Raw genomic sequence first — 16,298 nt, 5'->3', positions numbered from 1 at the left:
GAGCCTAAACTGGCAATCGGACATCCCCCAAGGGTCCCAGATGAAGAGGGTGCAGGCTGGGCTGAGGGACCACCCCCATGCATGAATTTTGTGCACCGGGCCTCTAGTCCTATATAATAAAAGGCTAATATGCAAATCAACCAAACAGTGGAACGACCAGTCGCTATGACGCGCACTGACCACCAGGGGGCAGATGCTCAATGCAGGAGCTTCCCCTGGTGGTCAGTGTACTCCCACAGGGGGAGTGCCACTCAGCCAGAAGCTAGGCTGGTGAGGGCAGTGGAGGTGGCGGGAGCCTAAGCCGTCAGTTAGACATCTCCTGAGGGCTCCTGGACTGCGAAAGGGCGCAGGCCAGGCTGAGGGACCCCCCCACCCCGAGTGCATGAATTTCATGCACCAGGCCACTAGTAGTTAATATAACTTTCCACCAGAAAACAATCCTTTTTTCAAGCAGTTTACAAAACAGTTTAAGATTATATTTAGGAAGTTTGCAGAATAGATTCTAAATTCCTAATTATTCTAAGTATCTAACTAATTAATGTGTTCTAGATTAATTTTAAATTTGTAACCACATAGGGGAATTTTTATTCTATTCTAAATTTAGAAACCCTTTGAAAGAGCGGTTTTTTTGCGGGCTAAACACAGATTAGAGTCACTTGACAGTCCTATTAAAAAAATCCAGCCCTAGCTGGTTTGGCTCAGTGTTTGAGTGTCGACTTATGAACCAGGAGGTCACTGTTTGATTCCCGGTCAGGGCTCATGCCCAGGTTGAAGGCTCAATCCCTAATGGGGCTCGTGTAGGAGGCAGCCAATCAATGATTCTCTCTCATCTTTGATATTTCTAAAGTTCTCTTCCTCTCCCTTCCTCTCTGAAATCAATAAAAATATATTTTTAGAAATCCATAATTTTTCTATAAATATATTTTATTATTTATTTCATTTTAAAAATAGAATTGTTTTAAATTTTAAAAAGCAGATAAAATGATGTCTAAATTTTTAAAATATTAAGTAACTATCTTGCTGAGCAGCTTTAGGCTAGAATATTAAAATTTGATCATAATGAATAAAAAATACATAACACATTGGCTGAGAAAAATATGGTGGTATTTAGTTGCCCAATATAATGACTTGGGAATAAAAAGCCTTTGTTCTTTTTTTCATCAATAAATATAAGGGTAAAGGCCAAAATAATAGAAGTGTTTATGATGAAGCAAAGCTAAGATATCTTTGATTGTCCAAGTGGCACACAGATTTAGTATTCTGAGACATTAATTAACTAATGCTGAGTTCATTTCCTTTGCATAATAAAAGAACTCTATCTCAGTTGGAAATTGTGGCTTAGCAAAAATACTTCTGCCTCACCAGATCCAACCCACATGCCTCCTTCCCCCACCTCCCAATCTGGAATTCTATAAGAAGAAAAGAAATGCCCCAGGCAGTCTATTTCCTAATATGGAGAGCTGAGCAAGCCTCACATTCCACCAGCTAACCTGGCACTTCCAAAGGGAAGGTTTTCATTGGTAACCTTGGACTTGGTCATTTCTCTTCATGTTACAGACAGGTACTCTAGCATTATCATATTATCAGCTAAATATTGTTAACATCAGATAGAATACTGAAAATACTATTGTCTTTGGCAAATATTAAATTGAAAATTCGCACTGGCTAGATCACAAAAACTTTCAGTGTATTTGGCACTATGTAAAACTGAAATATCTTCCCATTTGCAAGTATACATTTAGTTCACTTTTAAGGTGGATACTAGCTAATCTATAAACATAAAAGCCTAAGCGACCTTTCGACCAGTAGCTATGACGAGCACTGACCACCAGGGGGCAGATGCTCAAGGCACAGGTATGAAAACATGGAACAGACTGATGAATCTCAAAGGGAAGGGGGAAGGTGGAAGGGTGAGAAGAGATTAACCAAAGATCTTATATGCCTGCTCCCTCTCGCAATCCGGGACCCCTCGGGGGACTTCGGACTGCTGGTTTTTGCCCAGTCCCCGCAGGCCAGGCCAAGGGACCCCACCGGCCTCTAGTGATATCTAAACTGTGATGTGCCTAGCCAGTGAAGCCATAGACACTAGAAGCAGGAAAAAAAATCACAGAGATAGTTTTATTTTACCCTTTCATGTGCTGAATTGCTCCTTATGGTAATTGATCAGATGATTCCTTTTATATATTTGTCCTACTATCATTATCGTAAGAACTGACCTTAAATGTTTTGAGATATATTAAAAGACGATAGTTTGGAAGTTTTGGAATCTTTCTCCCTTAGAGATTTCCAAAAACAGGAAAATGGTTATCTTCTCTTCATTGAAGCCCATAAATTTATGATTGATGGGAGAAATGAGAAAACAATAAATTCTTTCTATTTGTTTAAAGCTAAAAAATCTTCAAATTCTTGTCCTGTTAACTGAGTCCAAATGCTATCATATTTTGTTTACCATAGAATGTTGTTTATAAAAAGTATGCAGCAGGAATTTGATTGTATTGATGCCTAAGGCATTCTTAGAGTAACGAATATAATTATGTGTGTGGTATGGAAATGCTTATAACTTACAGAATAATATATTATTTATATGAAAAGAACACTTCCTATAATCTAATAAAATTTAAGAGCCTGTCCAGTTTATGTTATCCTGTTTTACACCTATGTTGATAAAAAGAGAAAACAACTAGAATAACTCCTAATTCTTAGCTTCCTGTAATCATGTTCTGTTTTATCCAAAGTAAGGCCTGAGGTCTCTGCTCATCTCTGCAGGGAAACTGAAACATCAGCACCGTGCATGCATCTTACCAATACAGATCAATCCTGTTGAGCTGAGTTTGCTGCCAGGAGAACATTCACAATTGAAAGATCCAAGGTTGTTCCTGCAGGCCCCATTGACACATGGGTTGCTTTCACATTCATTTATATCTACAATCCAGAAGGAAAAGATTCTGTTAGAACTGCCATGTGTTTCTGGAAAATATTATTCCAACAAGCCATGCTATGCCAGAATGTCTGGTAAACTTGGCTCTTGTAATTTTAATATGGATCTATGAGGCATAAAGTGAATGGGGGACGAAGTCATGCATTTTACAGCGTGGATACACACATACAGGCCTGGGGACCCAGTAGGACTGCAGAAAGCAGCCTATTTTAAAAGGGTTTAGTATGCGATCTTCACTACTTTACTATAACTTTACATAAACTGGATCAATTTTCCTCCATAATAAGATGTAACTGTCTTGTGGGAAATTTGAAATCTGGTTCCATGGAAAGCAACACATTGTTAGGTGCCATGTGCTGTGTACAAACAAAGGTTGACTGTCATTTATGGCTCCATGAGCTTTTGGAAGAATTTAAAGAACCTATAATAGAGATAAAACATCACCATGCTGGCTTTAACTCCAAATTCCTGAAAATAAGGTGTAAGAAAATAAGAGATAAAACTTCAACGCCAGGTGTAGCTTTCTCCTCCAGTCCTTGCCCACCTTCCTCCTATAGCCTGTTCACGTTTATACATGTTTGCTGTGGAGAGTCTTTTAAAGCACATATAAGTTTGGTAAAATAAAAAAGAGAATAAACTTTTAATTGCTTCATATAGACCTTACTATCATTAATTTCATTTGAGTCCTAAATCAAATCATATACCATAATCTAAACAATTCCTATTGACAGTCAGAAGTAAACAGAATTAGAGTATGCCTATGTTCTCAGGTGGTGACTAATGAAAATGTCAAACCAATAAAGTTAAATATTTTAACATGAGTTCATTAAAAATATATACCAGTTTCAGCTAAAGTACTAGCAACAATATCAAAGACTGACTTTCAGTATAAATTCAACAACTCAATTTAAAGAAGAAATACACAGGTTTCTTTTTGTATTTGATTAATTATCTGAAACAGATCAGCACACCTTAAGACATTTTCTTTTGTCGAACACTAGGGTTTCTGAGTTCACCAGAATACTTAGTATTTTTTTAAACACCTCTTTGAATTAAATATAAAATACTATATTGAGGAAAACATGCAGATAAATAACTATAACACTATAATGCTTACTCTTGACCATCTCAAGTCAAATGTAAACTAAACTGGTCGTGAAAAGGCAATAGAATTGAAATGCAAATTTAAAAATCAATGTGGAAAACAGGTGTGTTCCTTCTTTCCTAATTCAAAACTAGTAAAGAAGTATCCAGGTAGTCATTTAATTTTTGAAGTAAAAATTGTTTGAGGAAATGTAAATACATCTTTCTTTCAGGTTGTCTGTAGCAAGAAAACCTCTTAAAAGAAAAATACAAGAGCAGGTTTTGTAAATATAGCACAGATTTGGAATGAAAAAAATCTATTCCAGAGTACTGAAATTCTTTCAGTAAAAACACATTGTAAAAAAGGAATCAGATGGTCAAGAAGCAAATAACTAATCTGAGGACTGTCTATATAGAGCTCACCTATTCATTTCATTTGTAAGAAGCTCCCCAAACAAAAAAATGTGAATATCATATATTTTCAAAATCCCTATTTTAAATTAAGCAATTATGAACTCCAAACTATAAACACATGCAATGACAGCTACAGATATCAACTGTTTAATTTTTCCTTAAATACAATGTTTTTATGTTATAAATGTCATGGAACCAGGAATTGAAACAGTTCACTGTACATTCCTGGAAATAAACTTCAAAGCACATCTGGTTTACATTTAACTAGTTATGTCACTGGAAACACAATCTAAACCACAGTGCTTGCCGTAAAAATTTTAACTTTCACAGGCTCTCAGAGCTCAAACAAAAAAGCAAAATAAATTTTTTTGTAACTTCAGTCTGAAATATCAGAGGAACTTTATTATTACTGCTATTATATATTTAAAATAGCCTATTCAAAACGTGAATGACAAGCACAATTAGTGAATATAGCAAATATACACAGAGAAAGTTAGAGTCTGTATTAAATCTGCTAATAATTCCCTGTCTCGTCTTTCGAAATTAGTTTAGGAAGAATAGAATGAAGAGAACTGCTTCAGGCAGACAAATTTACTGTGAGAATTCAATGGTGGCAATAAAAAAGAGACCCAAGGGAAAAAGAGATTTGTGGCCTTCAGGTCTACTTTTTTGGCAAAACATTTAATAAAATGCAAATAACAGTGGGAAGGAAATAAAAAGTTATTTGGTTAGGTTTCTCAGGATAAATCATTTATATTTCCACCAATGTCATAGGTTACAGCCAAAATATTTCTCTATCATTTCTTTTTTATTTACATAACATGAACTTCTGCCTTATGGATGACAGATATAAAATATATTTCATATTAAAGAAAAGGCTCAGATTTATCAGGAACAATTACCCTTTGGACAAAATAAGTGAAGAGAACTGTTCCTAACCCTCAACATTGTCTGATTTTGCATTAATGTGCCGTAATGTTTATGGAATCATCCAATGTTATACTATTAAACATCATTTGCTCCTATTTTCCACTTGTTTGTGTAAGTACTAGAGTCCTGCCTTTTCCTCATTTTTTTGTATGTTGGCTCTTTGTATCCTTCAACTCCATCTTGCTTGGTAAAATGGAGGAAATATGCTATAAATATTATTGACAATTCAGTATACAAACCAAACTTTGACCAAACTGAATCAAAGGCACTGTCTATTTCAGGGGAGGGCAACCTTTTTGTGAGTGCGTGCCAACCCTAATTTTTTGAGAACATGTTACGCCTACTTGATATCTCTTAAGGTGTACGTATGTGAAGAACCTTGAAGAAATAATAAAATTCATTCGAGCGACAAAAACACAGTATATGATGATGAAAAATACATTTATTTTTTAATGTATACATGTACACTGATAGTCTGACAGAAAACTTTATGACTCCGTTTGATATTATCAGTGGGACTTTTGCAGCTGCATCACTGATGACAGAGATTTTACATCAGGTTTATATTTCGTGACCTTCAGAGATATGCACGAGCTACTACTTTCATCCCTCAGGCTACTCCTATTACGAGACTTAACAAAATTCATCACTGAGAACAAAGATTCACAAGCGTATGTGGATGAAACCAAAATACTGGTCGGATCTAGGAAGGCAGGGAGAGTTAAGGCAGAGGCATAGAAATCGCTCTTCCCCTCTCTTGTCAATCCATGTCTATGGTCTTTAAGATAACTTGTTATATAAAACTATTTATTTATCTAAGATGCACCTACACTGAATTTATCTGAAAAATAAAAGTCGATATTAAGAAAAAAATTGTAAATGGAAGATTATAAGAGAGGGTTTTGCTTGCCAGCAAAAGTTACTGGCGTGCCATGTTTGGCACGCGTGCCAGGGGTTGCCCACCCCTGGTCTATTTAGTTCTCCGTTAAATGTATCTTTCACAATAGCCCTGAAGGGTACTGCTGCTGCAGCCGCAGTAATCATCAGCTTCCTAGTTACATCAAGAAACTAGTATAACCCGATCTTGCTTCCAGAGGTTCTTAACATTTAACAGAAGCTTATCCTCCAACAGACACTAGACAAAAGGATAAAAGACAGTGGGAAGCAAGTGGGAATAAAGAAAGAAATGATTAATAAACTCTGGAAATCTCTACTCCCACCCACCAAATTCCCTACTCATGGAGGGTATAGAATAGTTTTTTACGGGGTATGTTTCTCAGAGCAATTTTGAAGAATAATAGGTTGGGGTGGGTGGGAGTGGGTGCTAGAAAATAAAGCCTCTGGTTGAATATATTTAGAAGCCTGAGCTAGTTTAAAGTGAGAGCTTTTATATCTTACAGAAAGATATTCTAAACTCTCAAATGTGCCCCTGGTCATCTATGGAGAAGATGAACCTTCAGGTACTTTAACTGGGAATGGAATGAGCGCTTTTTTTTTTAAAGGAGCTTCTGCAAAATGGGGTGGGCAGGAGGGGAAAGATTTATCAGAATTAAGATTACAAAAACTGTATTTTACACTGTTTTCTTTCTTTCTTCAGGCTAATTACTGTTTTTCAGTGGTCTCTCCAATTCAACTCAAATTTAGGATTGCACTTTGTAACTGCATTTCATTGACTTCAGCTGAATCATTTGTGTTCTGGCATCTTGTTCCAGTCCTAACTTGTTTCTGTTCACAAGAATGCTTTGAAGTTAAACAATAAGATGAAGAGAGAATGTTAACATCTTTTTGCATAATATTACCATTGCAGTTTTCTTGGAGTTGGAGTCCTAAGAAACCAATACTTTAACAGATAAGGAAAGGGCTACTCAAAATAATTAAAGATGAAATCTCTTTTTAAAAAATTACTATTCAAAAGTAGCTATTGCATTTGATAGTGTCATGGGACACTTCTGTAAGCTCATATAGTGAGACTTAAAAGGAACAATGGCTAGTAGTCATACAACAGATTATTCTGAAATACACAGTACTTTGATCAGGAAACAAAAACATAATTGAATACACTCATTACTTAGCTGGTATCTCACTAAAAACGAGTCCTTCCCTAAGCATTTAACTCATTCATGTAACTTCCACTGCAGAAAAATGTGGTTAAAAGAAAATAAGCTTTTAAACACTGGTTTATGAGCTACAAGCCCAAGCAATAACTTTTAAATGATCAAATGAAAAGGACAATTTTTTTAGACTATAAATTTAATTAAGGTGACCATTTTTACTCAGGTCCCATATTTTCTGGGCTAACCTCTGAGGTATAGCAATCATTTCATAAGTCAAATGCTTCAGAGCTGAATATGCCAATACAATTCAGGTTCCCCTAGTCTAATGTGTCAAAGTAGTTTTTAAAAAGGGAAAACAAAGTAAACAAATATCTGGCATTTTATTTCAGCAAGTAAAACAAACTGGTTCCTTTCATTTTTTTCTTCACTTTTGTTTTTAGACTTCAAAATGTTCCAAATGTTTATTGTTATTTTATCTGAATGGAACAAAACTGATAGTATTCATAAACTGTGTTAGGTGCACACTATTTCTGAAACTGGAAGATTAGCTGAATGACACTATAAATTCATAAAAAATATTCACACAATACTTTTTTACTATATTACTTTGTCCATATACCGGACAGTTTTGCCTAGCTGGGTGCTTACTTACTCACATCTAAGGCAAGGAAGATAGCGCTTACCTTCACACGTCTCCGTTTCAGTCCTGAACACATACCCAGGTGGGCATGTGCAGCTGTAACTCCCAGGTGTGTTCCGGCACAGGCCATTGTCACAGAGCAGTCTGTTCACCAAGCACTCGTCAATGTCTGGAAGCAACCATCAGAAGACAGGAGATACACATGTTGAAACATACAGCCCAGTGGCCAGCAATGTTTTCTTTTTCTTTTTCTTTTTTCTCACCCCTCTCCTTGACATAGTCTCTTTGTAGTCACAGCACATTCTTTGATCCCAAACAAAATATATTCAGTTTTATTCAAATGGCAAATTCTTATGCTGGTGGCCACTTTTAAGATGTTTTGAAGTCCCTGGGGAGTATGTTGTAGTTTGGAAAAGATACATTACTGGTTTGTTCTTCATTTGCTTACTGTCCTGTAGTGGTATTATATTATATATTATATATATTTTAGTACTGATGAAATTGATTAAAAGACGAAACTCATTTGCCTATATACGCCTGCTTATGTGTAATAAAAATAACAATTTTAAAAAAACGTTTTGATTAAAACTCTAATAAAAATGCATTAAGTGGCAGTTAAACAAAAGGTATTTACTAATCCTTTCTCATTATGTTTTTACCCCAGAAACAATTAATTATTAATGGAAATTAATGATGTATTTATATATTCCTTTAACAGTCTAGAGCAGCCTAGAAGATATTTAAAGCTCAAATTTAAGAAGCTGATATTGAATTTATTTTTTGCAAGTATAATTAATAACAGAAAAAATTAAAATTGCAATTTGGGATGAAGAGTTCCTTTCACTGAAAGTTACATTTTTAGCCTTGCAAATAACAATTGTTCTTGACCAAACCACACTGTAAAAACTTGGAAACCAGAGATTGAAAAAACGTTTCCCATAATTCTATCACTACTACTAATATTAACGTTTTGTGTTTTATCTGATCTTTTTTCCTTTGGATATTATGCTTTTGTTCCAATTCTGAATCTTTATTTTTAAAAATCAGCATTATATTTTAAGCTTTACCATAATTTCCCCCTATTGTTTGTTTTATCAAATGCCTGCATCACAATTTAGTTACCCATTCCCCCATGGTATGGGTTGAATTGTGTCCCTCAAAAAAGCTATGTTGAAGTCCTAACACAGAATGTGACCTTATTTGAAAATAGGACTGTTATAGAGGTGATCCAGTTAAAATGAGGTCATTAGTGTAGGTCGTAATCCAACATGACTGAAAGGTGCTCATATAAAAAGGGGAAAGAGAGACAGACCACATAGAGGGAAGATGCAGTGACACATCTGCAAGTCAAGAAATGCCAAGGATTTTCTGGCAAACAACAGAAGCAACGGGAGGAAAGGAAGGATTCTCCCCTCGTGCCATTAGAGGGAGCATGGCTCTGTGGACACCTTAGCTTTGGACTTATGGCTTCCAAAACTATAAGACAAATTTATAAGCTATAAATTTGATATTTTAAGCAACCCAGATTTTGGTATTTTGTTACTGCAGCCCTAACAAATGAAAGCTGGAACTTGGCCTCATTTTCATTTTTAAAAATCTAGTTGTAATTTTAATCAAAATTATGCATACACCTAATTTACAGAGTTAAGCAGTGCCATGAATGGTGTTCAATGTGGAATGCTCACTGATCTGTTTTCAGTAGATGCCTATGTGCCCAACTCTACTTGGAAGGTATGCTGGAAGCAACTTGGCTTTTGGTGAATAAAAAAGCTAGCTGGTTTGCATATTTTGTAGATGTTCAATAATCTTTGGCTAGTGCCTTTCTTTCTAGGTGTCAAAATCTATTATAAGTACTTGATATTTAATACAGTTTTATATATCCACCTGTATGTATTTCTTCAACTCAAGATCAAATGGACATATTCAATAATAAGAGCTAGTATCATGAAAATGTATTAAAATTTAAAAAAAAATTATAGAGAGGAAAAGGGGGAAAGAGAGAGAAAGAGATAGAGAGAGAGAAATGTCGTTTGGTTTCCTCCCACATGTACGCCATTTGGGGATCAAACCTACAACCTGGGTATGTGCCCTGACTGGGAATCGAACCCATCACCTTTCAGTGCATGGGATGATGCTCCAACCAACTGAGCCACACCAGCCAGGGTGAAAAATGTATTTCTTTCTAATCATAATAATCAAGATTTGAATGCAAGATTCATCAGTGATTAGATATAAAAATTATTCTGTATGATGGATCGAATAACATTCATTTTGGAAAGTGAACTCAAGTTCTCTTTAGAAAAATCTAGATTCTTCACAAATTCTTGAATATATGAACTACATACTTGAATGTTTTCAAACATCTATAATAATAAAAGTGTCATGTGCTAATTAGGCTGGACATCCTTCCAGACATACTTCCGGATGAAGCGGGGCATTGAGGGAAGCCCAGATCCTGGATGCCTGCCTGCGGCCAGAGGGAAGCCGGTGCCAGCAGCTGGGGGAAGGAAGGTCTACTCTTGCGTGAATTTCGTGCATTGGGCCTCTATTTCTCTTATAAATTACAAAAAGAAACACCATCTCAGTGAGCATGTTTAGATATGTTGTAGCATATAAATTAAAGTCTGTCAACCTGTAAGACTTTATTTTCTTAACTTACAATTATCCATACTTCCCTATTCATTTAGTATATACCCATTCATTTGAGAAAAGACAAATTTAAATACTAAGCTGTGTGACTAAGAAGTTTGTTACTGTGTGACAGAATTTGTCTGATTCCAAAATTTTTATATGTTTGTGTACTAAGAAGGAAACAAGGGAAACTGTAAGATTTATAGTTTTAGAAATTTATTTGTATTTTGATTTCTCCTACAATCCATGGGATTAAACTATATGAAAGGCTCCTCTATAAATATAACAAATAACTTACCAATACAGTTTCTCCCAGAGGCATCTGGTTCATAGCCACTGTTGCAATTACAACGGTAACTACCACGTAAGTTTTCACAAATTCCATTGGCACATATATCGGGATCCAAAGCACACTCATTGATATCTGCATCAAATGTTGAAAGTTTAATGCTCACAGACATTTTATCATTTGTTGATACATTCAGGTCTAATAAAGATCACTCAACATATGAAGTGTTTAACTCGGCAAACCCACAATTTGCCTACCTTTCAGGAAGGTAAAGGAAATGAAAATAAGGAGTAAGAATAAAACTGAGAAATATAAGACACTTTCCTGGGAAGCCATAAGGAAAATGAAGGGAACTGGCATAAATTCAAAGAATTAAACCATGTGATGTGCCTGTATTTATGATAAAATTAATGAAGAAATGTATAGGCAGTTGGCTCAAAATCCAAAGAAAAACTCATCTTGATAGGTATTATAACCATCTAAGCAAAAGACAAAGATTTACTAGGGTGGCCTATATAATTTCATGGTCCCCAAAGGCATGGAATACTTGTATTTCATTATCATATTTTTATAGTCAACTAAGTAATATGATACTTAATAAATGTTTTTCTGTTGATGTTGAAATTAATGGAGAGGACAGCTAAAACATGGATGCTTGAGAACATGATGTTTTATAATAAGCCATGAACATGTCTACTTTCTGTCACCCATGTGCAGTGGGACTTTGAGGAAGGATGAGCTTGCATGAGCAACCAAGCAGTTTTAACAGGTGGCTGGCTCTGTTGGGGAGGCCTTGCTGAGGTGGAATAAAATACAGAATAGGGATAAAATAAATTTTTGGTCACTATGCTCAAATTTTGGTGCTAGCTATTGTTTTCTAGAATTTGAAAGACCATAAACACTACAGAAATGTCAGCCTTTACATTTTATTTTTGGAAGAAACACGTTGTAAAAGTTTTCTTCTTTACTCTGGTTTATGATATTCATTGCAATATAATAGATTATATTGTCAACTAACCTAAATTTATCTAAAGTCTTCTCAGACATGAAAGTAGAAGAATATATATGAAGAATAAAATGAAGATTAACAGCACCCTACAGTTTTATTTAAAAAAAATGAAACTATATGTATATTAATATATAAAATAAACTTAAAATATAAACACATATGTATTTAATACTTAAATTTCCATTTTAGAATTCTGTTAAACATATTACTAAATTTAAAATAAGAAAACTTTAATAAATTTCATTTCTTTAGTTGTATAAAAACATTTTAGTATTCTTAGGCATAAATAGTCCTAACAATTTATTTTTAGGGTAGTATATTGCAAACTTCCATATCAAATATGTCTTAAACATTTTTTTAAACCATGTCAGTACCATTATTTAATTTTTAAATAAAAATTTACACACTCTTTAGTTTTTTAACCTAAATACTAACTGTAACCTCTTCATAAGCAATGGTCTCCATAAAATCATGGGTGTAGTTGTTCCTGACATTTTTAACAATGCATATTTAACAGATACATCCACTATGAAAAAGGTGCATCTGCATGCCACTTCATAATCTAGCTTATAACCATTGTTCTAAGAAATAATTAATCTTATCATTTTACCCTAATATATTTTTGTAATATTAAATATAATCATATGCATAATGTTACAACAGAATCATAAAGCTATACAATTATATAATTATTATAACATGGAGAATAGAATAGAGTTACCTCTTCCATCCACTGTGATACCTACTCCACTACTACATAGACCATGGAATTCAGCTATATGATAAAAACAAATAGAGAAATTAAATACTCTAAACTATATCTGTTTTATACAAGTTACTTACAAAATTCCAAAAATATCATTTGAAAGAATTACATGCATTAGTTTTTAAAATGAAAAAAGACTATTTTTTAGCACATAATTATTACAAGAATTCCAATAATAGTCCTTCTTTCCCTAAATGTGCCAAGTTACCCTTCTATAAGCAGGATAAGAGAATATCCATTTTGTACACCCTCTTGAACACTGGGAAAAATCAATCAATAATCTAATAAACAAAAAGCACATCTTATTTTAATTTTAGAAAGATTGGGCATTTTTAAAATATGGTAATGTACTGTTTGTATTTCTACTTTGTAAAATCTTATTTGTGCACATTGCCACTTCTATGAGCATTTCAACTTCCCTTATTAATTAATGTAAATTCCTTATACATTAAGAAAAATATTTTCCAATTTATATGTTTTAGTCTTTAATGTCTTCTTTGAAAACCCTTTATCATTACAAAATAAACAAAAGTTTATATATTCTATAAGAAAATAATTTTTATAAAGTATAATGTTGGGAGCTAAATTCATATTTTTTCTGACATTTATCAACAACTAGAGCAGTGGTTCTCAACCTTCCTAATGCTGCAACCCTTTAATATAGTTCCTCATGTTGTGGTGACCCCCAATTTCATTGTTACAAATTAAACATAATTAAAGCATAGTGATTAGTCACAAAAATAATATGTAATTATATATGTGTTTTCCAATGGTCTTAGGTGACCCCTGTGAAAGGGTCATCCAAACCCCAAAGGGGTCGCGACCCACAGGTTGAGAACTGCTGAACTAGAGGCTTGGTGCACAAAATTTGTGCATGGGTAGGGTTCTCATTGATGTAAATGCTGTGTTTATCATATCTTATATTCCCATTTATTTCTAGATGAACTCCCATTGTTTTGCTAAGGTTTGAACAATCCATTTAGGATTTTTAATGGAATGACAAGCCATTTCCTTTGCTGGAGTGCTTCTCTTCTATCTTTCTCATAGGAAGTTCTTATTTTTTTTCAAGACCAAACAAAACATTATGCCCCTCTCTTTTCCAGCTTCCCCAGGCAACTATTTCTTCCTTTATGCTCTCCCAGTTTTTTATGTCCCTTTAAAAGGGTTAATCTTACTACACTATATTTTCAACTACCTCCAACTTAAAAAAAAAAGATTGTGTATATTTTTTAATCCACATTTTGCTTACATATACTCAACACAGGCTTATATATTCAATACAGGTTTAGTATGAATAAACAGGATCAACCTTATCAACCTAAGAGCCTATAATTACTGATAGACTGTGATATAAGACCATTCTGTGTTAAGATAAAAATAAATAAATAAAATCATGTTCTGGTAAAGTTATTACAATCTTGAAAGCAATAAGTAAACTTTGTGCTATTTGTCTTAGATCAAAGACATTGAGACTAATACATCCATGCAAAAAATCTGCTTTAGCAATCATAATTGGATCAAGAAATACATTTTTCTATTCACCATGTGTTCTCTTTGTCTAGAGATTTTAGGTAAATACAAGCCAAATCTCATTAATTGTCTCACATACCAACACAGGTTTGGACTTCTTTTCTTCAATTAAAAATAATGACAAAACACGTCAGACTTGACGTACTCCTTGGCCAAATATCTAATATTACATTTCCAGATTCTTTATCAGGTGTGAAACCAGCCAATGGGACTACCTGAGTTTTTAGCAGGGCATGGCTGGCAGGGCTCTCCAAAACCATAGTCTGGATTAGCACAGCAGCACTCGGACTTGGTCACCGCACCCGGGAAGGGACGGACACACACTCCCTTCTTGATTCCACCATAGCATGTACTGCGCATGTGAGTATCTGAAGGACACAGAGGAACAATGATTTGAGGTAATGACAAGAAAAAGAGGGTTCAAAACTGAAGGCTTCTTTTAGCCTAAGTCTGGAAGCTTCTAGAGGGCATCTGCCACGTCTTTTTCTTTCTATCTTTAGCATCTAATAGTGTTAAGAAATCAACAAATTTTTGTTGAGTGAGGAAAAAAATGAGTCCACATCAGCAACTCATTTTCTCCAGTTTTATGTGCTGCACAAGCAGCCATTATCCCACTTATACTCACTGGCCTTTTGTTGAATCAGGTATATTCCCACAGTTATAAACGAGACTCCAAGCTCTAATCACTAGCTATCTTCTACTCAAAATGACACATTATTATTTCTATTTTAGAAGTTCTCATGAATAATGAAGTGAGGTGAAGTTAAACTACCTTGAGATGACACTGCTTGACCATCACGTTTTTTACTTCCTTTTCAACCCCCATTTACTATGTTTTTACCTCAGACTCTCAATAAATCCAGTTTTTAAAAATAATAACAACCATTATGTGTCCTTGGCATTGCACTAATTGAACATTAGAGAAAGGTGAGGTTCAGAGGGACTACATAAGTAGCTCCCAGTCCCAGGCGATCCATTGCCTGAGCTGGGATTTAGGCTCACACTGTGTGACCTCCAAAGCCCTTCCTCTTTGTACTGTGTCATGCAACGTCTCAAAGAAGAATATCCTGCTTAGTTTTCTCACCCTAAATTCTCATAAAATATGCTAAAATTTTATGAGATGAACTATAAAAAACTCAGATCATCATAAAGCCCAGAGAAGAGTATAGCTTTTAAGTAGTGTAGATTGACATGTTAATCCCACCAAAGAGACAACCCTTATTATAAATATTTATAACTATTCTCAAGTTGTTAGAAATTATTTTATATGCTTGTTATGCAAAGTGAGTCACTCAGTGATTTCTTATGATCTGGTAGTGTTTCTCATTAAAACAATGAGATTCATGGCTGCACTAAAACAACGCGCTGTGTATATGCTCAAATGAAAGCGGGCCATGAGATTTACCACGCCAACCCTATGGAGAGCATGTGTTGCTTCGGCTGTGGCCGAGTCTGACAGTTTGCTCCGAGTTATACACAAGTGTAGGACTCAATGCAAAGACAAATTTGCACAAAGACTACATAGTTCATGATTCCCAATATTTTTGTGCATCCTTCAAATTTTACCAATTATGTCGGAAGGCATCATTAGAATGGTCAAAGTTATTTCTGTTTTCATGTGAAGAACATAAGCCACACAATTTTTAGGAGTAAGTCGATAAAAAGCCTATGGTACTCAGTTGAAGAGTGAGACAGGTTACATACTGGTTTTGGTTACAGGTTAACACCACCAACACCAGGAGGTTCATGAAAAGAGAAAGTAATGTAACTCATGTGAGTGTTTTAGGGACATGAATATGTCTGATCCCTGTGGGATCACCTTACTTAAATTAATTAACATTTTTATCATTGCTTAAATAAGGATGGAGTTTTTATTATATATGAGAATGTGTTTATTAAACATTAAGCACAAAGCCTAAGACACACAGGAAATACTCAAAAATGGTGGCAACCATTTCTTTCTTCTTTCTTTAATGAGGATAGTTGGCCTTTTCCTATTCAAGACTGGAACCCT

The 16,298-nt window shown here is 34.7% G+C and overlaps 1 protein-coding gene across 1 annotated transcript in view; it reads right to left on the bottom strand.

Annotated features, from left to right (window-relative positions):
• FBN2 (fibrillin 2) overlaps positions 1-16,298 on the bottom strand; it is a 242,315-nt gene that overhangs the window by 83,183 nt on the left and 142,834 nt on the right. The window contains 5 exon segments of the mRNA XM_006081068.3: positions 2,803-2,922; positions 8,103-8,228; positions 10,989-11,114; positions 12,710-12,763; positions 14,500-14,652. Coding sequence (XP_006081130.1) covers positions 2,803-2,922; positions 8,103-8,228; positions 10,989-11,114; positions 12,710-12,763; positions 14,500-14,652 — 579 coding nt within the window.

Source organism: Myotis lucifugus, unplaced genomic scaffold (genome assembly GCF_000147115.1).
Source record: "Myotis lucifugus unplaced genomic scaffold, Myoluc2.0 scaffold_0, whole genome shotgun sequence".
Classification (NCBI taxonomy): Eukaryota; Metazoa; Chordata; class Mammalia; order Chiroptera; family Vespertilionidae; genus Myotis; species Myotis lucifugus.
This window is presented reverse-complemented; position numbering and strand designations above follow the sequence as displayed.